Genomic DNA, 23,710 nt, shown 5'->3' on the forward strand with positions numbered 1-23,710 from the left:
AACAACTAACAATCGAAATAATAATAAAAAATATTGTCCGAACAATAATCACTTTTACATTTTATATCTATTTTATGATTTTATGATATTTTATATCATATCTAAACAAAATCAACAATTACCAGTCATACGCCTTGAGACCTTAGCTGATGTTAGCAATTCATTGCGGTTAAACAAAGAAACTGTGATTATGTAAAAAAAAAATTGACAATTAGACAATTATCTAATCATTTTGACAGGCCTTAAAACATGTTTGCAATTTGCCGTTTCCAGTCAGGTTTCTTATGCACAAATTTGAAATGCACATAAAAAACACTTGGATGGAGACCCACCCTCATTATTCTTTATTTAAAATAAGTTTTTTTTGCTTCAAGCAAATACAATCTTTTTAGAAGTTTGGTGTAAACTCAGCCTTTAGCCTTTCTCGATGCACACATCATAAGTCATATAAAATGTTTTCTAACTCGCTGCCTGTCCTTTCCTCTCCATTATACTCCCATCTCTTGCTATCGATCCCTTTTTTTCTCTTTGCTCTTCACGTCACCTCCTTTATATTTCTATTCCTCTCATTTCTCTCTCTCCCTCTCGCTGCTGTTCTCCCGCGCTCCTCGTCGCCTTTGATCTTTTGGTTTTAATATGACAGAGAGCTGTGGGAGCCCAGATCCCTTCCAGCTGGGAGGGACAGGGTGAGGGAGCAGGGATGGATAGATAGATAGATGGAGGGAAGATGAAAGACGCCTCTCCTCTTGAGGCTCTGCAGTTTCCCCCCCGAGGAGATATCCACCTCAGGGTGCCACCTGCTGGCACACACAAGCACATCGTTTGCTGTTCATCACCTGCTACCAAGATCTAATTACACCTAAAATAGACCTGATCAGGTTGAACAGATGGTAGCTCTTTCTCAAAGCTGATCCACTGCTTGAGGTATAGGAAAGTAGGGGTGGGGAGGAGAGTCTGGCTAGTCCACACAGCATTTCGGGATGGGAGAAAAACTTGCAACAGAAAACTCTGATTGGACAGATAGTCTAGCTAGCTGTCTGGATTTACCCTGCAGAGATCTGAGGAGCAGTTAACCATAGTCCTCACAAATCCACCAGAGGTTAGAACGCCAACACAGAGACAGAGGAAGGGGACGGACATCCGGCGGAATTTCTAGCGGGACCGGAGAAATCCCAGAAGTGGAACGTGGTTGATATAGACTAACCTAAAATAGACCTTATCAGGTTGAACAGATGGTAGCTCTTTCTCAAACTTGATCCACCACTTTTACAGGAAAGTAGGGGTGGGGGAGAAAAATCGAGAATCGTGATATTGTTTTTGCCGTGATTGTTAGAATCACTTCTTTTTTCCTAGTAAATGTATTTTCTTTTCACCAATGAGTCACCTAAATAGTTTCTACGGTACCGCCGATGGAGACGACATCGTATCCATTTCCACTAAAACAGAGTGAATGCAGAAAATCCATGTTATGTTCTTCTTTACAAACAAAATAAAAGTCAGACTGACTGACTGACCTGACATGTGATGTGCATTCCTTTTAGAAAACAATCTGAAAAAATGAAATATTGTCTCTAGAAGTGTATTATTCAACTTTTGTTTTTGTTAAAGAAGGTAAAGAAAATCGCAAAACTCGATACTATTGAATCCCAATACTTCTAGAATCGCAATAAATGCAAATCACAATGCAAATCCAATCGGCACCTATGTATGGTGAAGAATGAAATGGAATCCAGCCCTACAGGAAAGGTAGAGACACATCCAGTATAGAAATCAAAGATTAGAATCTGAGTTTTGTATAGCTGCTGTGCTCCACTAGTTTATCATTAGCGCAGAGAGAAGGAACAAGACATGGAGACACTGGCTGGTGAAAGGAGATGAGAGTGGAGACGAGAGTGTTTTGCGGGGGAGTTTATCAAAAGGTCCATAAAACGATCAAAGACGGAGACAAAGGATGACAACAGCAGGTGTCGGCTGTTATCAGAGGAGAATCTGAGGGATCTGACAGAAGAGGGATAGAGCTGATTAGGAAGGCCCGCTGTGCTCTGACAATGAAATCCTGCAAATGGAAAAAATCAGTCAGATATGTCCCTGTATCTGGGACAGGATCAGAGGCTTGATTTTCTTAACCCCTGAACCCCCCCAACATTGACTCAAAGCACTGGAAACCATGTATCTGTTTGCAGATGGGGTATTGTTAAAACACATCTTTTACTCTTGACATACAAGAAATGATTCATTTTGTGTGATGATTCAATTTCCCATGTATTTGGAGCCCTGAACTTGCATTGATTATAATGCTAGATTTAGGTGGAATTTCACATAAAAATTAATTGAAATAGTTTCTACGCGTTCTTTTTTAAGTCTGTGCTTTAGTGGCCCATGCACTCAGAGAGAGTGCAGAACTCCAGCAAGGCTATATAGTCTAGTCTTCTATGATATGCAAATGATATTTCCAAAACTATTAGAATCAGCAGTCAGGACCACTATTAAATTTGTGTTGTGATCACTATTAAACTTATTGCATAATGCACAATTTGAGGGTGACGCTGTGTAATGTCAAGGTGCCTACACATAATAGGCAGCAAAACTGCTCTGCGCCGTTTGTTCCATTGATTTCCTACGGGGAGATTCAGAATATAATGGGTTCTTCCTCGGCCCATGCTACACCATTTCAAGTTTCAAGTTTCATAAATATTGGACCAGTAATTCTTCTGTTATCCTGCTGACAGACAAACCAACCATCAGACAGACAAACTGAACCGAGGTAATGAGAAAGCCACTGCTGGGAAAAAAAGGCTATACTGCAAAATGATAACTTACATATGCGTGCGTGCGTGCGTGTGTGTTGCAACCATTATCCACAGCTTCCTTTCTCTCAGAGGGGCAGTTTGGTCGGCTTTGTCTGTTAAAGCCCATCTCGGGTGTCATGTCTGTAAACGGTGCATCATGTAACAAGCTGTGTGACGAGCCACCGCCCACCCCGAACACCCCTGTGTTCGGGAATACATTGACTGCACCACTCAGTTTAGACCTACAGTATTGTTCTCATACATCTGATGAAAACCGATGCAAAGATGACTCATTTGTTTTGTTTTATGCTTCCCAGAATTTAAGTGTCACATAGTTTGGAAAATGCCGTTTGTGTCTTTGCCTTAGCCCACCAGTGATCATATAACACAGTGAAGTACAGCTGGGCAATATATCGATATTATATCAATATTGAGATATCAGACAGGATATTGTCTAAGATTTTGGGTATCGTAATATCGCATGAGTGTTGTCTTTTGGTCCTGGTTTTAAAGGCTGCATTACAGTAGAGTGATGTCATTTTCTGACCAGACTGTTGTAGCTGCTGTGATTATTTGTTTTTACCCACCTATTCATTTTATCCACATTACTGGTGATTATATATCTAAAATCTCATTGTGTAAATATTTAGTGAAAGCACCAATAGTCAACCCTACAATTTCGCCGCAATATTGATATTGAGGTATTGGGTAAAATATATAGTGATAGTTGATTTTTCTCCATATCGCCCAGTCCTACAATGAAGTAATTAGAGTCACTATTTTCATCTTTTAGTTCAGACAGCTCTGGGATTGATTTGTGATACCTGCTTTGTTTGACTGGTGTTGATATGCTCATTGAACAAAACAAAAAAATCGAACAGAAACATCCCCCATGTTCCCAACACTCCAGCCAACACCTCTGTCTACAGGTGGCTGTGGGGAAATATTACTGCTTACCTTGTTAGAAATATACAGTCAGGTTAAATATTGGGACATCGACACAATTCTAATCTTTTTGGCTCTATACACCACCACAATGGAGTTGAAATGAAACGAACAAGATGTGCTTTAACTGCAGACTTTCAGCTTTAATTTGAGGGTATTTACATCCAAATCAGGTGAACGGTGTAGGAATTACAACAGTTTGTATATGTGCCTCCCACTTTTTAAGGGACCAAAAGTAATGGGACAATTGGCTGCTCAGCTGTTCCATGGCCAGGTGTGTGTTATTCCCTCATTATCCCATTTACAAGGAGCAGATAAAAGGTCCAGAGTTCATTTCAAGTGTGCTATTTGCATTTGGAATCTGTTGCTGTCAACTCTCAATATGAGATCCAAAGAGCTGTCACTATCAGTGAAGCAAGCCATCATTAGGCTGAAAAATCTAAACAAACCCATCAGAGAGATAGCAAAAACATTAGGTGTGGCCAAATCAACTGTTTGGAACATTCTTAAAAAGAAAGAACGCACCGGTGAGCTCAGCAACACCAAAAGACCCGGAAGACCACGGGAAACAACTGTGGTGGATGACCGAAGAATACTTTTCCCTGGTGAAGAAAACACCCTTCACAACAGTTGGCCAGATCAAGAACACTCTCCAGGAGGTAGGTGTATGTGTGTCAAAGTCAACAATCAAGAGAAGACTTCACCAGAGTGAATACAGAGGGTTCACTACAAGATGTAAACCATTGGTGAGCCTCAAAAACAGGAAGGCCAGATTAGAGTTTGCCAAACAACATCTAAAAAAAGCCTTCACGTTTCTGGAACAACATCCTATGGACAGATGAGACAAAGATCAACTTGTACCAGAGTGATGGGAAGAGAAGAGTATGGAGAAGGAAAGGAACTGCTCATGATCCAAAGCATACCACCTCATCAGTGAAGTATGGTGGTGGTAGTGTCATGGCGTGGGCATGTATGGCTGCCAATGGAACTGGTTCTCTTGTATTTATTGATGATGTGACTGCTGACAAAAGCAGCAGGATGAATTCTGAAGTGTTTCGGGCAATATTATCTGCTGATATTCAGCCAAATGCTTCAGAACTCATTGGACGGCGCTTCACAGTGCAGATGCACAATGACCCGAAGCATACTGCGAAAGCAACCAAAGGGTTTTTTAAGGGAAAGAAGTGGAATGTTACGCAATGGCCAAGTCAATCACCTGACCTGAATCCGATTGAGCATGCATTTCACTTGCTGAAGGGAAAATGCCCCAAGAACAAGCAGGAACTGAAGACAGTTGCAGTAGAGGCCTGGCAGAGCATCACCAGGGATGAAACCCAGCGTCTGGTGATGTCTATGCCTTCCAGACTTCAGGCTGGAATTGAATGCAAAGGATTTGCAACCAAGTATTAAAAAGTGAAAGTTTAATTAATGATTGTTAATCTGTCCCATTACTTTTGGTCCCTTAAAAAGTGGGAGGCACATATACAAACTGTTGTAATTCCTACACCGTTCACCTGATTTGGATGTAAATACCCTCAAATTAAAGCTGAAAGTCTGCAGTTAAAGCACATCTTGTTCGTTTCATTTCAACTCCATTGTGGTGGTGTATAGAGCCAAAAAGATTAGAATTGTGTCGATGTCCCAATATTTATGGACCTGACTGTACCAACACAGTAAACGTATAATGATTTTAACTGTTACAAAAGCATCCACATCCTCTTCCCTCACTTCCTTTTCAAGATAGTGTGTGTGCGTGTGTGTGTGTGTTTGTGTGTGTGTGTTGCACTTCCTGTACATGGCCATTAAGTTTTGGTGCATATGCTTACAGAGTAATAGTGTTTTTATTCAGCGTGTATTTGTGCACACATGCTTCTTGACTTTTGTTGAAAGTGGCAATCTCAATGATTTATATTTCTTATGGTATAAACACACACACGCACACATTTTCTGCCAACTTTCCTCTCCTTTCCTCCTCCCTTCCATCTGACTTACACCCCACACACTGTCCTGTCCTCTCACACTCTCCCTCCACCTGTGTCATGTTTGACATTGTCAGGAGAGCCAACTCCAGGTAATTGTGTCAGTGTGTGTTGGATTCAGGCCTACAACAACGTTCAGCCCAACTCTGGCTGATTACTGTCTAAATAAATCATCCACTCCCAGACAGCCTCAGAGGGCCGGGCTAGGGCGCAAACACAGGGTTTTTTTTAGGTGAATTTCTGCCTCATAAGAAGTTTAGAGGCTGGGAATCACAATTGTCCATCCAAATAATATAGTTATCCTCGCTGTCGGGTCAAAACATTGTATGTCCAAAACCAGTGTTTTTCAGAAAATGAAAAAGGCTTATTTGAAAACATTTCATTGAGCCATTTTTCTCAAACGTGGTTGGACAAAATCACCTCGTCACTGACAGACAGACGTTAAGAGGGACCAATAGCATTGGTTTATGGGAAAACTTTAAAGGATGAAATATGCACATACGAGGTTTCTGCCCAACAGCGACGATACGTCAGATGTAATCTTTTAGAAAAAAACAAAACTTTTTGGCCTCCGTGATATTCTAGGAAATGTGTAGCTGATGGAATATTAAAAAAAAAAAAAGTGTGGTTTGTTAAAGTGAATGAAAATGAACAATCTCAACATTTTCAGTGTCAGTGAATCCCCTCAGGCTTCCATCAGAGAGGTTTGCTCATGTCATTTGTCTTCCTTTGAGCGAGGTTTGTTATGGCTTTCTGTTCCTCTGTGTAATGTGTCTCTGTCTGTCTCGCTGTCTGCCTCTCATGTCATTCTCTTTGAGTCAGTCCCTCTCTCTCTCTGTCTACCTTTCCTCTTTTCTCTCTAGTCTTTCATTTCTCTGTCCCATCACTCACTTCATCTCTCCTGCGCTCTCAGGAGAAATTGTTGCGGATACACTTCTCACTAATCAGAGTATTTTTTGTTACCTAGAATATATATTCATTAAATATGGAAAAGGAATCCTCCTGCTGTGCCCTTCTTCAGTGTGCTGAATCAAATGCACCTTCACAAGTGGAAAAACAAGTATCATTCACACTTTCTGCAATTCCATTTCCAGTGACAGTGACTAAGCTCTCAGGGGACGTCAGCTCCTAAAATGTGAGTTTTGAAAATGGCTCTGATTCCTGATGAGCCTCCATTGTCTATTATTTCTGAGAAAATTGTGGTGCATATTTCACCGTGGTGGTGGTGGTACCCCTCCGCAAACCCCCGTCTGCTTTGATTGAATTGGATTGCAGAAATTGATGTTGAATTAAGTGGATCGCTACAGCAGCACTGTGGTAATTTAGGAAGTGCTGGAAGTCTCATTTTGTTCCCGCTGTTATTGCTACTGCCTCTGGTAGTTTAGTGATGTACACAGACGCAGCGCTGCACATACAGTGCGCGTGGAGTCAATCTGTGGGGAAAAAAGTTTCTGCCGGTCTGGATAATGGCTCCTGAACTTTATTTTCGCATGACTAAAGGGCAGAGGTATGTGTACACCCATATGTGTTAGTTGAACACAATCTGCTGCTATAAATAACAGCCTCTCCTCTTCTTGGAAGGTTTTCCATCAGATTTTGGCTGCGAGGATTTTTCTCTCATCTCTCCCTAAGAGCATTACACATTTTGACACTGTTGTTGGGTGATAACAGCGAAAACGTGCCGCGAATAGCCGCGACACGTAGATTCGTGTCTGATGTCGTGCCTGGCCATTCATACCGGACGTGCATTTCTCCGTGTGTGTGTTACACGTCTTAGAGGCACGCACGAAAAACTCTGCGTTACACAAAGACAGGGCTCACAATGAGTAAAAATATGGTAATTTGTGTAATGTTGTGATTTCTTTTTTTTTTTTTTTATAAATACAATTGGTATAGAAAAAAAGTATCTTTCAGGAACCGGTAACAAAGTCATGATATTGGTATATCGGTAACGTTACCCAGCCCTAATAAGGAGTTGAGAAAATGACACAGGCTTACATTAGTAGACAGCAATGCACATAGATAATAACCTCTCCACTAAAGTTACATACGTCCAGACACAAGCACTGTCTTCCTGTTTTCTCCCCATTTCCAACCTTCCCCTACCACAAAACCAACCACAGCATACACGCACACACACAAACACACACACACACACACACGCAGGAGCCCCCTCTTGTTGTGTAGCGGCCCAACCAGCAGCTGGCATGATATAAACTCAGATACCATGCTCTCTGTTCAATGAATCCTCGAGTTATTGACGATGCCGTCGGCCCGTCTGGATTCCATTTATCAAAGTGTCTTCAAAGGAGACTAATTGAATTAGTGCGGGATCTGTAATTGAAAGCTTGCTTTTAATGATGCATTGTGGTCTCGCACGGAGCCGAGCGTTGGCATTTATCAAACGTCTCTGTGTCGTGGCAGATGGGTAGCATCAACATTATCAGAAGAAGAAATGGCAAAGTCGCCTCATCTAAAACTTTGAAACCACTAGACCTACATTTCTTAATAATGTATCCGTAGTAAAATGATATTGTCTGTGGGTTGGCATTTTCAAAATTTGTATGTTTTTTTTTCCATCACTCTGCAAAAAATCTAAATAATTTCTTAACAATTTAAAGCTTTAAAGCTATAGTGCGTAGTTTCTGTCTCCCCCATGAGGAATTCTAAGTAACGACAACAACACTGTCGGCGCGCCCACCGTATACAAGCCTTCACGTGGCCCAAACCTCAATATGTTGTAGTACAGTGACCTGAAAAAGTGGAACCCCAGAAGCGAATGTACTTTTTTCGGAAGCTAAGACGTTTTAATGTTTTGTACATCTTTTATGAAAACTATTTATTCTTGTTTTATCAAGTCTGTTTTAATCTTTCTCTTTAATCTGCTGGTCTGGGTCCCTCATCTTGAAAAATAATCACGGCGACGTGAAAAATATTTATTTTGAAGAGTTATCCCTTTAACACAGGGTCACCTCTTGTCCTGTGAATACTGGCTGCTGCCATCTAGTCCAGGTACCGAGATGTAAGAACAAGAGATTAAAGAGCTCAATTGTTCCTGTTACCATTGGTCTCACTAATAGCTTGATGTAATGTTTTCCATTAGGATATGGAATATGAATGTATGTTATGTTGTGTTGTGTATGACTGTCTTCTCTGCTAGCTGTAGAAAGAATTGCCCCATTCGGGGATAATAAAGTTTCCTTGACTTGAAGAAGCATGTATACTCTATGGCCAGCAGTGACTCCTAACGGACATTTCAGTGTGAAGATGGTGTGGAATATTAGCAGAGCTTCATCTTTCATCTCTCCCTCTCTCTCTGTTTCAAACTCAGAAGGTGTGTAGTGGGATTCAGGTCAGAGGTCAAGGCTGATTTATAGTCTGGTTCAGTGATTGATCCGGCCGTGGACATATGGAGCGCTGCTGGAGAGGGCACAGAAACCAGTTAACATTGATTGTGTGTGTGTGTGTGTGTGTGTGTGTCTCAGTATTTTTAAATGAACATGTGCTTCTTGATGGTGTGTATGTGAACACATTGTTTTCATGTATAATTGCATACTTTTTAACGATACACACAGTTTCAACTAAAACAAAGATGCTGGAGTTTGACAGAATGGATTTTTCTAAATAGCACTAGTATCGTTTTGATACCAATAGGTTATTTTGAGGAACATCATTTTATTTTTTTATTTTTAAGGATTTCTCTTAAGAAGCCCAGTTTGACATTGGCTAAACACAAGCAACCTAACATAGTCTAAAACTTGAAGTAGTCTGGTTTAATCTGAATCACAGAATAAGTAACCAAGACTGGGAGTCTGACCAAAACATACAAAGACCTACTTACATGGCAAGTAGCACAACGTGTCTGTTATCAGGCTGCCTGGGCAGATGTAAAACTTCCTCCGTTAAGCTGAAAGCCATCTTCAGGGTAAACCAGTGAAGGTGAACACTTAAACCAGCTAAACATTTGCTAAACGTCAAAAGTGTGATACCCCTCAGCCCACGGTGGGGATTTGTTGGTATGAAATCCAACATGATGGGAGAGACGTATCACTTTATGTGATGGTGATTTTTTTTTTTTCGAACTTTGACTGGCACTATCAACGGTCAACTTTCTCACCGTTAACTCAAATCCTCTCGAGTCTCAAGGAGGTCGTCAATCTGAAGATGGGCAACTTCAACATTAACCTCAACTATCAAAAACCTTTCATAATATAACATTTTGGAGAAGCAATCGATAATATTTTAACAGATTTGCATTTTAAAATTGTTATGCTGTTTCAAAGAAGTTATAGATTTAGATACAATGCCATACGTGACTAAATATTATCTGTACTTTTGTACACTGTTGATGCAACATTTAAGATTTATTCAGCATCACAATGATTGCATTTTGTCTTGTCCCTAAAGATTCTTACGAGATCTTAAGAGATTTAACCCTCTGAGGATGAAAAACACGCCGGCGCGTCCAAACGAAAACCACTACTCAAAAAGCGATATAAAAATAATTAATTTCAGACATTTATTTACTATTTTAATCATATATAATTTAAGACGCTGGACAATTCATTTCAAGCACCAAAACAATTGGTACAACACATCATGAGTTAAAGTTTGTTTTCTAAAGAGATCTGAGGACTTTCAAAAAGCCACCATCAACTTTTCAGCTTTAGCGCCAAATTATCTCTTTACACATTGCTCTGGAAAATAATTGGACCTTACTATACTGAAAGCTGAACATTTTGATATGAAACACACAGGGATCAGTTATATGCAAATACCTTAAAAAGGTACATTTTAAGAAGATATGTGAAAATGCCCTTCGACCTCAGAGGGGTAACCTCCATTCCTGCAAACGGAGCTCCCTCCTCTCCATCCCTGCCTGTGTCTGAATCAGTGTGTATGTCACGGAGTGGTCAAAGTGGCAGGGAAGTGGAGTGGACAGCACTTCATTAAAGTGCAGCATTACTCCACTCACTGTCTCTCCCATACATACACACTAGGCGCAGACCACTTCATTTAGTCTCCGAGATAGAAAGGACAGGCCCCAATGGATTCTCCCATTAATCTTTAATGAACCCCCGGGCCAGCCTCTCCTTCTCCACATCCAGGAAACAAACAATGACTCGGCTGGAAAACACATCGGCCGCTTGTCCTCCTACCTGCCTGTCTGCCTGCTAGCCATTAACCCTCTGACTCAGCATGAATTATTAATGTGGTGATCTATCTCTGTGCTCGGCCGGCCCACTCCCAGCAACGGGAATGGGCGACGTCTTGATGGTGTGGTTGGGAAAGTGTGGTGAAGCCTTTCTGAGTGTCTCCTTCTGGATTTACAGAGGGGGAAGTTGAAGTAAAAGCTGATTGGTCCATGTGTCAATCAGACTGCTCAACTCTACGCCAGTTGTTGCTAATGGCTGGGAAGAAGCCAGTATGATTTTCTTTGCAGCTGATACCGTGTTGTTTTTTTTATTGTGTTAAATAATATTGTTCTTATGTGGGGAAAGTACTTTGTACATAGAATCAAAAAAATAGCAAGAAAAAGCTAGCATGGGTCATGTTAGTCTATATCAATGTTTCATTTCTGGGTTTGCTCCGTTAGCGCCGGAAATTCGGCAGGATGTCCGTTACCTTGGCTTCCTTTGTGTTGGCGTTCTAACCTCTGGTGGATTTGTGAGGACTATGGTTAACTGCTCCTCAGATCTCTGCAGGGTAAATCCAGACAGCTAGTAGACTATCTGTCCAATCTGAGTTTTCTCTCGCACGACTAAAACTACTTTTGAACGTCCACATGTTCCACCAAAACAAGTTCCTTCCTGAGACTATTTAGCAGAGGCACCGTGGCTCCGTCCGGAGCTTAGCACCACCCATGACGATTGTGATTGGTTTAAAGAAATGCCAATAAACCAGAGCACGAGAATGCTATGTGATCTGCAGGGCTGTGGAGGAAGGAGGCAATGTGAGACTAGGGTCATGTTAACATCACCAACAATTTAAACAGACCATGCTCCATTTGACTTGTAGGTACAGGGTAGGTGTGCACACACAGCTCCACATAGTATTTTTTTTCTGTTTCTATTTTTACAAAGCAAGATTCCTTTTCCAGCACAAAACAGGAGGAGTGTCTTTCTACCAGAGCAGATGGACCTGAAACCTGTATAATAGCAGGTAGTGGAAAGAATGAAAGGCTGATTGCAAAATCACTTCCATCAGCCGACGTTCAAACTTTATTCCCATCCTTTAAAACAGCAGTTTCTCACCACAGCACCCATTTGGTAGCTGTTCTCAAGCTTTCCATCATATCTTCCAACTTTAAAACGCTGTGTTTCTAAACTCCAACCCTGCTGCTCAGTATTTCCTTTCAAAACCTTTTTCCTTTTTTAAATGTAACTTTTTAAAGCTTTTTTCCCCCAAAAGTGGGAAAAAGTAAAAGTTATACCTCCTTTCTAAAAATGACTCTAATCTGAACATTCATAGTTGCACTACTGAAGATTGAATCATTCATATTTGTGCAAATGTTTTGTTTTACATTTCTGGATGACTGATGTTTTTTTGTTTTTTTTTATGGATAGGGATTTGAAATGAAAGCCGTGTGTGTGTGTGTGTGTGTGTGTGTGTGTGTGTGTGTGTGTGTCACCAGGCCTGCATCACCCTAAAACTAAATTCTGTGTTAATACAACTCCGGTCCTCTGTTGTAGCTTTGCTCATCATTTTATCCAAATGACTCATGCTCAGACCGTGATGGCTGCCAGATCTCTGCAATTGACTTGCAGAGCACTTTTTGGAGCCAACATGGATGAGAAGTCCCAAAAGGGCTCAGAAACATGCTTTTTCATGAGAACCTAGGAACTCCATCTGCCGAGGAAGATCATGCAATATGATCAAAAGCTCCACAGCAGCTACTACTGGATTTCCTCTGGGTCTTAAAAAGTCTAAAATTTCAAAATCAACATTTTAGTGTATTGTGCTTAATGTTTCTATGTCAATGCAACGCTACCTCTAACCCCAATTTCCACCGGCTGCGTAACGGCCCTGAACGGCGGCGGAGTCATTAGGTTTCCATTAAAGTCAACGTGTGTATTTCCACTGACTGCAGAACGGCTGCCTTTCCGACTGCGTCCCATCTCCGGCGGTCCCCAGCCCTCCGGAGCAGATACGCAGAGCTTCTATTTTTGCCGGACGCCGGAGAGCTCCGCAGCAAAAGATAGTGCGGGACAGGAAGTCGAGCACAGAAACAAAATAAACATCCGGTTCATTTTCAAAATAAAACACACCGTGCTCACGGCGGATCATATCTCCCTGCATCACACCTTGAAAACACAGCACAGAGTTGTTTCCCCTCTACTCCTCTGGATGGAAACTAACTGGTGGTGGTTTTGTGGTCCTATTCTACGTGAATTCGTGAGCTCTCGTGGGTCCTCGTGACTTCAGCTGTCAGTCATGGCCGCAGCCGTGCCGCAACAAATCCAGACCTGGTGGGTGTTGACGGACGGCGGAGCACGGAGCCGGTCCGCAGACGTTCTGCAGTCAGTGGAAATGAGGAGTAATGCTCATTGAAATGTTCCCACAGCGCTTTATAATGTTTGTTTTTTTATTCTGTGGTGTTGTAGTTCTTTCTGTCGCTAGTCCAAATATAATTTGCTGTATTACGACTACAAACATGACCAACATGACCAACATGCAACTTATATTTACCAATCTAGTCACCAGTACTAAATACCAATGAGGAAATCGGGGAATTGTTTCAGACATCTGACTTTTTTGTCAATGTCGTGATGGCAGTTGGTCAAGGCCACATATGACTTGTTTATAATGTTAATGACACGTTCGTGACAGTGTAATGTCACTCTTATGTAGATACCTTCAAGTAAAGTGTAAGCGATAGTTTGCCCCACGCTTCCATCGTTTTGTTCATCTGTCTCTGGACAAGAAGCAACAGGGTGTGTGGGCAGTCGAGGACAACCAAACCACTGCATTAGATGGAAGCTCTAGATGTTTTTCTCGTTGGCCTATTGTTATTAAATTGTTCCAAGATTGATTGGATATATTGACTCATGGCAGCCACTATAAATGAATATACCGTATAATGATGTCAAGACGTTCTTTACCGCATCCTTTCTATTTCTGATTGTGTCTCGCTTTGTTTCTCTAATTTTACTTCCATATCCACCACTTGATTCACCTCTCTACTTTGTCTTTCCCGCACGCTGACACACACACACACACACACACACACACACACACACACCCTGTCTCTTTGCAGCCAGATTTCTCAGATATATATAATAGATGCTGCGTATTGAAATAAAGCGTCTGTGAGATGCCTGCATGTACCTTGATGAATGCTAATTTCATTTGCTCTTCCTCAGATAGCGACTCCTCTCGCTTTCTGATGCCCCCCCCAGCACTAGTAAATAAATCCTAGGCTTCCACCATATGGCAGAACACATTTTTTGGCAATGTTGTCTTTATAAATGCTCATATATATATATATATTTTTTTACACAAGTCCTTTATGGAGCTGTAACAAATCTTGGAATGCAGCCGTCCACTGATCCGAGAAATGTCTTTTAATAACCATACGGTCTTCTTTATAGTCTTCCACATATGCTTTTATTTTCAAGTCTGATGTCAGGACATCGAGGCAGAACAATTTAATGTTCTTTTATTGAGGAATTTGTGGGCTATCTGTCCTTTTTTTTTTTTTTTTTTGGTGATGCAGGAATATTTAGTTTGTCCAAATAACGACAGGTGGAGTGGGAGCAGCAAAGCCAATTTTGAGTGACAGAATTTTGTCATTTTAATACATTTTTAATGCAAATTATCCTTTGGCTGGTCTGCACAAATGACACATCTTAGTTGCTTATCGCGTTCATCAAGGAAACATGCATGTTGTTTTTAAATGCTTTGGATAATGCTAAGTTCATGTTTCTTAATGTGTATTTATTTGGTGTGTCTGTGTATATACAGACACGTTGGAGCTAAGGGAGAACATTTAGGTGTGTCAAGTGTCAACACTTATTTTTTAACATGATCCGAGATGTAAAAAAAAAAACATGACAGACAAAAACTTCAAACATGAAAGCAAACATTTGTTGCTAATGCCTCAGTAAACTCCCCTTGTACCACAGATAAGTTGGGACCTATGAGAGTATCTCTTTGTTGTCAGCGTTAAAACGTTGCTGACAATTGATTAAGGAAACAATTTGAATTGTACATGCCTACAAATGACACAACTACCCGCCTCACACATTCTCATCTCTGTCTGTCAAAGAAAGCTGCCAGTGAGACTTGTTGTCGTTTTGTTTCTGTGGTGACCGTCTGCACTTTAAGCTGCAGAGGACGACTTCTAAACTGAACGACGGCAGTCAGAAGTCCTTGCACACTGCTTCTCACACATGTACACACTCACACGCTGCCCTGTAGCTGTACGTCCTCCAGACACCCAAAGTGTCATGGCAACCGTACTGCAGCCACGGTAACGGCAGGCTCATTTTCATACTGATGAGGCGGCCAGTTGCCGGGGATGCTTGAGCTGCTGCTGCTGCTCTCTCTCTCCTCTCCGGTGTCGCCCTGACATTTTAATGACCGTCTTTCTTTGCGTCTCATTTTCCTCCTCTTTGCTCTGTGTCTCCTGTCTGAGTGCAAGTGTGCGTTTGTGTGTACGTATCAGAAGTCTCAGCTTCAGTATTCAAACAGAGCAAGTGTCCACAGTTGATACAAGAGGAGAACAAAGGCATGTGTCAATTTTGAATACAGAATCATTTCTAAAGGGCGTTTGTTTTTAACACATGTGGAAGGCCTCTGCCATCCGCTCGCTTCTTCAGCTCAGCAGCTCAGCCTACTCGTTAGCTGCTGGAAGATACCAGGCATGGGCCGGTGTGATAACCTTCAGCAAAAACATCACCGTTTCACCGTATTGAGGTATTGCAATTACAGTTTTGAAATGTATTGGTAACACTTTATAATAATACTAATACATAGTAAATTGGTAGTTAATGAAACTTTAGTTCATAGTTGCTTTACTGTTAACAAACTGATAAATGATATGGTGAATTATAATGATTACTAATTATTAGTAAAATTATCATTTCTGTCATTTTATCATTACTTTAGTGTCATATAACATGAGTTAATAAGAAATAATGTTTAAAGATGCTTTAAAAAGTACTAATTAACCATTAACAGGGAATTCTACTCATCAGATGCAATTTTATAATAACCATCTAAATAATGTTTGACATTTTACAAAACATTTCTTAATCATAAACAAATACTTAAAGGTTCCATGGCATGACATTTTCACGTTATGAGGTTTTTTAACATTAATATGCGTTCCCCCAGCCTGCCTATGGTCCCCCAGTGGCTAGAAATGGTGATAGGTGTAAACCGAGCCCTGGGTATCCTGCTCTGCCTTTGAGAAAATGAAAGCTCAGATGGGCCAAATGGAATCTTCCCTTCATGACATCTTAAGGAGCAAGGTTATCTCCCCTTTCTCTGCTTTGCCGGCCCAGAGAATTTGGCCCCCCCATGAGAGAGAGAGAGACATCATGGCTTTCAAACAAGCAAAGCATGGCAGTTGGTCAAGCAACAATAAACTGTTCAAAAAACATAACTTATAGCATAACTAATAATTGGTAAACATCATTAATTGTCATTTCATTGTTAGTTAACAGTAAAATAACTATAAACTTAAGTTTAATTAACACTCAATTAGCCATTTATTAGCAATGGTTATTATAAAGTGTTACCAAACACCGTGCACCCTGACAGGATGAGGGGTTTCTAAACTGCACTTTCTGTCCTTGACAAAAATAACAAACGGCTCATACCTTAGGAACGGTATGACGGAGAAGTTTAGAGGTTTAGAAACCGTGACTTTTTGAAACCGCGTATACCTTGAAACCGGTAACCGGCCCACGCCTAAAAGAAACTTGAGATTTTAAAGGTCGGGATATCTCTTGTAATGTGAAAGAGGCTACAGCACGCAGCAAAGGTCATGACTCGGCGTCAAAGCCACTTTTTTTGAATGAACATGTAACTCACTTCATAGCGGTCGAACAGGGAGAACACTCTCTGAAGCCGTCTCACTCTTCTTCTGCCTGTCTGTGCTTTGTTCCAGGAGGACGAGGCCAGAGAAGAAGAAAACGGCAGGATCGAGCCGGTTGGCCGAGCCGACTCGTGCATGGACCACAACCCTGTCAGGTCACTAGAGTAAGTCCTTCAGTCCTGGGTCAGCTCCGCCCCGTTCTGCCTCTCTGGGTCCTCGCAGCCCTGCTGGAACCCAATAACCTGCTGATCACATTGCTCAACATTCAAGCAGATTTATTACAGAAATCACCATTTGGGAAAAGTAACACCAGACTAGGGCTGGGCGATAATTCAATATGATAATATATCGTCTTTCAATGGAATCATATCGTGATGAAGTCATATATCGAGATATCGTGATATGCAATAACGTTGTCAAAAAAGATAATAACAAGCACATACTAATCAACGTTCTCAGAAAATCTGTCGTGAAACATTTTGAGGGAATATCATTTGAAGAATTGCAGATTTGTTTTAACATCACACTATTGTTGTGCATGCATGTAAACGTAGTCAGTATATAGCTGGGGAAAAAATATTTTACATTATTTTTTATTATACATTATTGATGATTACTTATCTAAGATCTGACTGATTATTTTGTGAAAGCACCAATTGTCAACCTGACCCAAATATCGCCGCAATATGGACATGGATGTATTTGGTCAAGCATATGGTGATCTCTGATTTTCTCCGTATCGCCCAGCCCTACGGCACTACCGAAGATTCAAAGTTGCAATCATTTGTGCGAATGTTTTTTATTGACATTTCCGGATGACTGCTTTTTTCAAATGGATAGAGATTTGAAATGAAACCTGTGTGTGTGTGTGTGTGTGTGTGTGTGTGTGTGTGTGTGTGTGTGTGTCAACACGCCTGCATAACCCTTAAGCAAAATTCTGTGTTAATACAAATCTGGTCCTCTTTTGTAGTGTTGGCCATCATTTTATCCAACTGACTCATGCTCAGACCGTGATGTCTGCCAGATCTCTGCAATCAAGTTAATATAAGATGAGATCAAACTTTATTGTCATACTGCATTGTCTCCAACAATCAGCAGATAACATTAAAAACACAAACATAAAAAAACGTCTGTATGGTCACTCAACAAACATCTGCTGACACACCTTTCCGACATATACACACAGACACACATACACACACAAAAAGCACAATTATAACCAGTAGGAAGGATGATGGCCAAAACTATGAAAAAACAATAATGCTCAGCTTGTCTGAAACTAGATGTTGCCTTCAAAGGTACCCTGGGTAACTCAGCTCTCTCCTCCCTTTCTCTACATAATGCGTACTTTAAAGGTAGACCAGCAGGTTCTGTACTGTAATCCAGGTTTGTTTGTAGAAAATCTCATTTCAACCCTGCTTCCTGATTTACATAATTCTCCTTTTGTGGGAGCGAAATGATCCTCGCCTCGCCATCGGAGCTCTCCCACGCACTAACCCATTCAGCTCCTCTTATTAACAACTGTGTTTTGTTGTTTTTGCTCCGTTGCATGCTTCCAGTTTAATATGCAGGTATGGTATTGTTATTATTCCTATGATTTCCCAGAGACTTCTCCCGCCTCTTAGTTGTCAACAAGGGGCCCATTTTCCCCGAGCTAATCATAGTCATTGTATCAAAGCTGTAGTCAGATTAGATCTGGCATCTTGTAAAATGTGCCTGTGTTTAGATGTTTTACAGCCTCACAGGTGAAGAATGCTGCCTCGGAAAAAGTAAATAGCTGTGGCTGTGTTTTGTGCTTTTAAAAGGTCAAAGGATGTCATCAGTAATATCCATCCACATATGAATGCAATACAATGATATACAGCCCTAGGGCTTCATTGGAAATCCATCTGTCTGTAAAGTAGGGTAAAGTTTGAATTCATTTGTCCTCACTTTCAGTATTAAGTCAGTTTGTCTTTCTAACTGAGCACAGCAGTTTGCACATTTGACCCTTGTGTTGTCTTCCTGTCGACCATTAACTTGTGAATTTGAAAATAAATGTCCCTCTGGGTCTTACATTTTGACCCGTAAGGATTTTTTTCTTCCAAATGCTATAAAATTGAATAAAACACCCAAAATTGAATAAAAGTCATCATTAATTTTACCTGCTAAGAACGTTGTGTGTACATCCATGCATCCATGTTAATTTTAGGCAATTTGGTTGAAAGAGACCCATATTTCTGATATAAAGAACTTTGAAAACGGGTCAAATTTGACCCGAGGACAACGCAAGGGTTAATCGTAATCACCTACAGGACCAAGCACTGACCCTCAACATGTACAAAACTGCAAGTCAAAGTGTTCACTTTTTAATTTCAAATGCGTCGTGATGTTATTTTTCTGAGGTGGGCTGTGATTGGCTTGCTGAATCGTGGCACAAAAATCAAGACGTGATACTGTAGCTACACGCAACATCGTCAACGCTTCACACCAGGGTTTCCGTCTTAAAAAAACATTTAAGAATTTTAAGCGTCCATGTAATGCTACCTTGTTCCGTAGTGTAGTTCTTCCTTTTGATAGTCCTAATATAAGTTGCTGTATATGTACGGATTATTATTACACTATCGCTTTTTTTCAATTTGAATACATTTATTGACTTTGCAAGTAGTTTTGTACAATTTCGTTGTACTTTAATGTCGTGATATACAATAGGTCTTACATTTAATTCATAAAGGTCTTAAAAGGTCTTACATTTGACTTGTTGAAACCTGCAGAAACCCTGTCACACACCAAGTGTGTCTATTTGAACATTTGTGGTAGAGCTGTAAGTTCGGCCCGACAAGGCCCGAGCCCGACAAGTACATTTTGATTGACAGCTTTTTAAAAGCCTGAACCCGTTTACAGCCCGCCATTATTCAAATGTGTGCATGCACACAGCTCTTTTGCCTTTTGTCATGAATGAGTCATTTATACATTTTTTTAACATAATTTATTCATGACTAAAAATGTTCCACACCTCAGACTTTGCTTTCTTTGCCGGTGCAACCAAAACGTAATCGCCAGAGGCCAGCCTCCGTTTCACCTCCTCCGCATCCATTTTTGCGCTAATCGAAACGCATCACCTGACCGCTCATTTCCTGCACAACCCGGAGCACAAGCCCGAGCCTGTGTAAGATGAATTAAGACCGTTGGGTTCGGGCAAAGAGCTTCAGCTCTAACTTGTGGTTCGTGGGGTATTTCAGCTGCTTACATCTACACATAGGATGAACGGCATCAAAGACTTAGGACAGTAGTTGACTTTGTAGATACGTGTCTTGATGTGTCTTGAACACTTGTCAGACAGCAACATTGGAGGATTGCAGTTTTTTTTCCCCCTGCCAAAAGATAAATATGCAGCATCTTGCAATTCAATTCAGCTGCATCCCTAAAATAATTTCACTTCTCAGGTTCACTTTGACGATTGACTTGAGTCTAAATTGTGTGTGAGGATTCTCTGAGTGTTTCTTGTTATCCCTTACTTGTGTTTGATTTATTTGGATTGCTCTGTTTTATTGTCTTTTTGTGTTAGTCTCCTCCAACACCTTCTTACTTTGTTTGTTTTAATGACGCGCCTCTGTTGTCATCATCTTGTTTCTTTCACCATCATCTCATTTCTTGTTTTGTTTTTTTCCCCCACATGGTGTCACTCCTCTCCTCCCCTCCTCTCCTCTCTCCCCCCCAACGCCCGCCCACCCTGGTCCCTCTCCGTCACCGTCTCCCAGAGACATAGTCAAACTGGTGGAGGTGTCAAACGACGGTGGGCCCCTGGGAATCCACGTGGTGCCTTTCAGTGGCAGGGACCGCAGGTACAAATATCCAGAGCAGAGTCACGGTGCTGTTCAAACAAGCTAGAGGAGAGTAAAGGAGAGGAGCAGACAGAAATAGTGGCCACGGGGCCTTAAACACATCATAGTGGTCAAACACATGTCTCAATGAACAACTTAAACCCTAATCAAGTGTCTTTAAATCTTTTTGTGTTTAGGTTTATAGAAGACAGGGTTACTGTACTAGTCTAGTGCACAATACAAAACATAATGTGTGCATGTGCTGTATTAAATACAATCCCTGTTTTCTCTATTTAGTCTCTACATTTACAGTTCTGTACGTTAACTAGCTGTGTTTGACTAGAGAGAGGTTAGTTTTGCTACCATTTGATCTTTGTTCTTTTTGACTTCTTTTACACATTTAGATGAAGAAAAAAGAAGAAAATTAGCTCATGATTCATCAGCCTCAATTGTAGACTAATTGTAGACTATTGTAGAAATTAAGTTCATTTTGGCTTTTTGAGGTCTGCAAAAACACTGGAGAGAAGTGTGCTGCATCACCTGGCACACAAACACACACGCATACCGGACATTCCTCCATGATACCCATATGTAATCACTTCATCACTCACACAAAACCAATGACTGACACACACACACACACACACACACACACACACACACTGGTTTGCATTGTCGGCATCATGAAGCCATTTGCCAGTTTACTGTGATCAATCATGCTTGTTTAGGGTTTGCAGGTGACTGTCATATTTCTCTCTGGCCGCTGTCACATCAGCTTTACATGATACAAAGGATACGTTGAGCAGTGCACACACAACACACACACACACACACACACACACCTAAAACACAATCAAAAGCACACATACACAGCTGGAACAAAGCTGTGAAGGAATTAGAGGAATTTCACATCTGGTTTATATATACCCAGAGGCAGTTTTTGGAGGTTGTGATCCAAGTCATGCAGCTTTTCAAAGTTAGAGCAGGAATCCAGTTAAAAACAGCAGAGTTGATTGTATAGCATTTACATGGAGTTCCTTCTCTTTATTGAAAGACTTTTAAAAGAGTCTAAGACTAGTTTTAGATGGGTCTAATGCTTGCTATCTTGTTATAGTGGCAGGCAGCACAGAGCCTGTCAGAGAACTGTCTTCATGTACGACTCTGCCCGAGACTCACAAATACCATCAGTGATCACGCTTTATTGAAAATCAAGATCGTATCACTTTTCTCACTGCCTGACTTAATCAACCTAAAAGCACATTTATAATGCACTTTTCTTTTATTGGGGAAATGTCAGCGTAGGCGTTATCCCAAGATTAAGTTGCCCAGCTTTCATCAGAGAAATAGCCCCTCCACAGCAAATCACATTGCGTTCTCACTCAAATTCAATCAGCGGAATTGTCTCTGAACTTTTTCAACTCCTGAACTTTTCTGCCCTCTCTGTGATCACATTTCCATTCATATTGAATTATATAAGCCTTAGGCGAGGGCAAGTGTTAAACCCTGAAATCAACCCAATTCACCTCGCGACACTCGCTCGTATTACCTCAGAAAAGCCTCGATACACGCGGACACAGACTATATACAGAGGAAGACTCGATTATGCTGGCGCCGTCTTTCCTACCCGCGGTTGATTTTCTTCCTCAGACTCGGATCCATAATCCGCCAAGCGCCGTTTCAGGTGGAGTTAGCCTCTCGCTGCAGCATAAGCCAGTTTGCCACACCGGATTACAGGGCGACAACGGTCGCAGCTCAGCCCGGTAGAAGGGCTACAGGGCGATAGACCAGCCTCGCTCCAATTCGCCTATTCCTATCACTGTTTAATGCTGCTGCTTTCTGTCGCTCTCTGAAAGCGCTTTATTTATTTTTCTGCTTAGAAAAAGGGACGTAGGAGCCCTGGGGGTTAGAAAATTAACACCTGCAAAGCATCGACTCGGGCAGAACTACATTGGAGTTTTTCAATGCGTTGATTGTCTTTGAATAGATGCCTCCCCTACACAGCCTCTAAAGCACCCACTGATTAAGCAAATACAGGAGCACAGCACACACTCTTTTCAAGTATCTTTTTTAGCAATTAGGCATAGCTCTATTTTTTTGACCGTAAAAAGCTTTTCATTAACATGGCACACACTGATTCCTGACCATAACAACAGGGATGTTTTATTCAATGATGCATTTTTGTAGTAGTGATTCTATAGAAGCCGCGGAACAACAAAGCATTTCATGTGAAAAAGCATAGAGTGGAATATACAAAGATTTGATAGGCCTGAAAGAGTTTTTGGCAGGGGTTTGGAAGTGTAATTGTGTTTTAAAGAAAGTGTTTGTAATTTCAGTCCAGTATAGTGCACTCTGTCCAGGCTACAGTAAAGCAGCCACATTGAATCCACTGACATCACCTTGCATTGTGTTGACTTGGACTTTTGAACCTTTTCAGGACTCTTGGCTTGTTGGTCAAGCGTCTGGAGAAGGGAGGCAAGGCCGAGCAACAGGGCCTCTTCCAGGAGAATGACTGTATCGTCTGTATCAATAACGGAGACCTGCGAAACATCCGCTTTGAACAGTAAGACAGCAGCTCTGCTCCGGTGCTCCCTTGGACCTTGGCTTCCTCCCTGGTCCTATACCTCCAGTCGTAAACCCTTCTTTTGGCTGTTCTCCTCTCTTCCTCATGCCTTCGTGACCCTCCTCTCTGCACTGCTGCCAGTGCACAGGCTCCTCCGCTGCCTGTCTCTGTGCTAAGCTAACCTTTTACCTGTTTAAGTCCTGTAGGTCGACTCGCACCCTCAACCGCTGCAGCGGTCCCTGCAATCCTCACAGCCTTTATTCCCCTCTCAGGGTTTCCCCCAGTGTATTGCACGCCTGGTGGTCCACCGGGCCTAAATTGCCCCCCACCCGGCCTAAGTTGCCTCCACCCGGCCTTATTTATTGTATGTATGTATGTTTGTATGTATTTTGAAGACGTTACAGAGCAGCTCGGTTTGGACCCACTTTCCCATTCAAATGAATGAGAAAGCGCGTCCTAACTTTTGACTGGTACTGTATTTTCACATCTCCAGTTAGCTTTTAGCACCGACTTAATGTAGGGCCCTATGGAATCTGTCTTATAGCTTCTATTTTTTTTTTTTTTTTTTCAATTTTGCGATATCACAAGCT

General features: G+C 41.4%; 1 protein-coding gene across 7 annotated transcripts in view; it reads left to right on the forward strand.

Annotated features, from left to right (window-relative positions):
- pard3ab (par-3 family cell polarity regulator alpha, b) overlaps positions 1–23,710 on the forward strand; it is a 315,562-nt gene that overhangs the window by 129,450 nt on the left and 162,402 nt on the right. For all 7 annotated transcript variants that reach the window (XM_078265135.1, XM_078265139.1, XM_078265136.1 and 4 more), the window contains exons 6-8: positions 16,830–16,921; positions 20,498–20,581; positions 22,995–23,120. In XM_078265135.1, coding sequence (XP_078121261.1) covers positions 16,830–16,921; positions 20,498–20,581; positions 22,995–23,120 — 302 coding nt within the window. The remainder of the gene's footprint in view (positions 1–16,829; positions 16,922–20,497; positions 20,582–22,994; positions 23,121–23,710) is intronic.

This window comes from Sander vitreus, chromosome 12 (assembly GCF_031162955.1).
Source record: "Sander vitreus isolate 19-12246 chromosome 12, sanVit1, whole genome shotgun sequence".
NCBI lineage: Eukaryota > Metazoa > Chordata > Actinopteri > Perciformes > Percidae > Sander > Sander vitreus.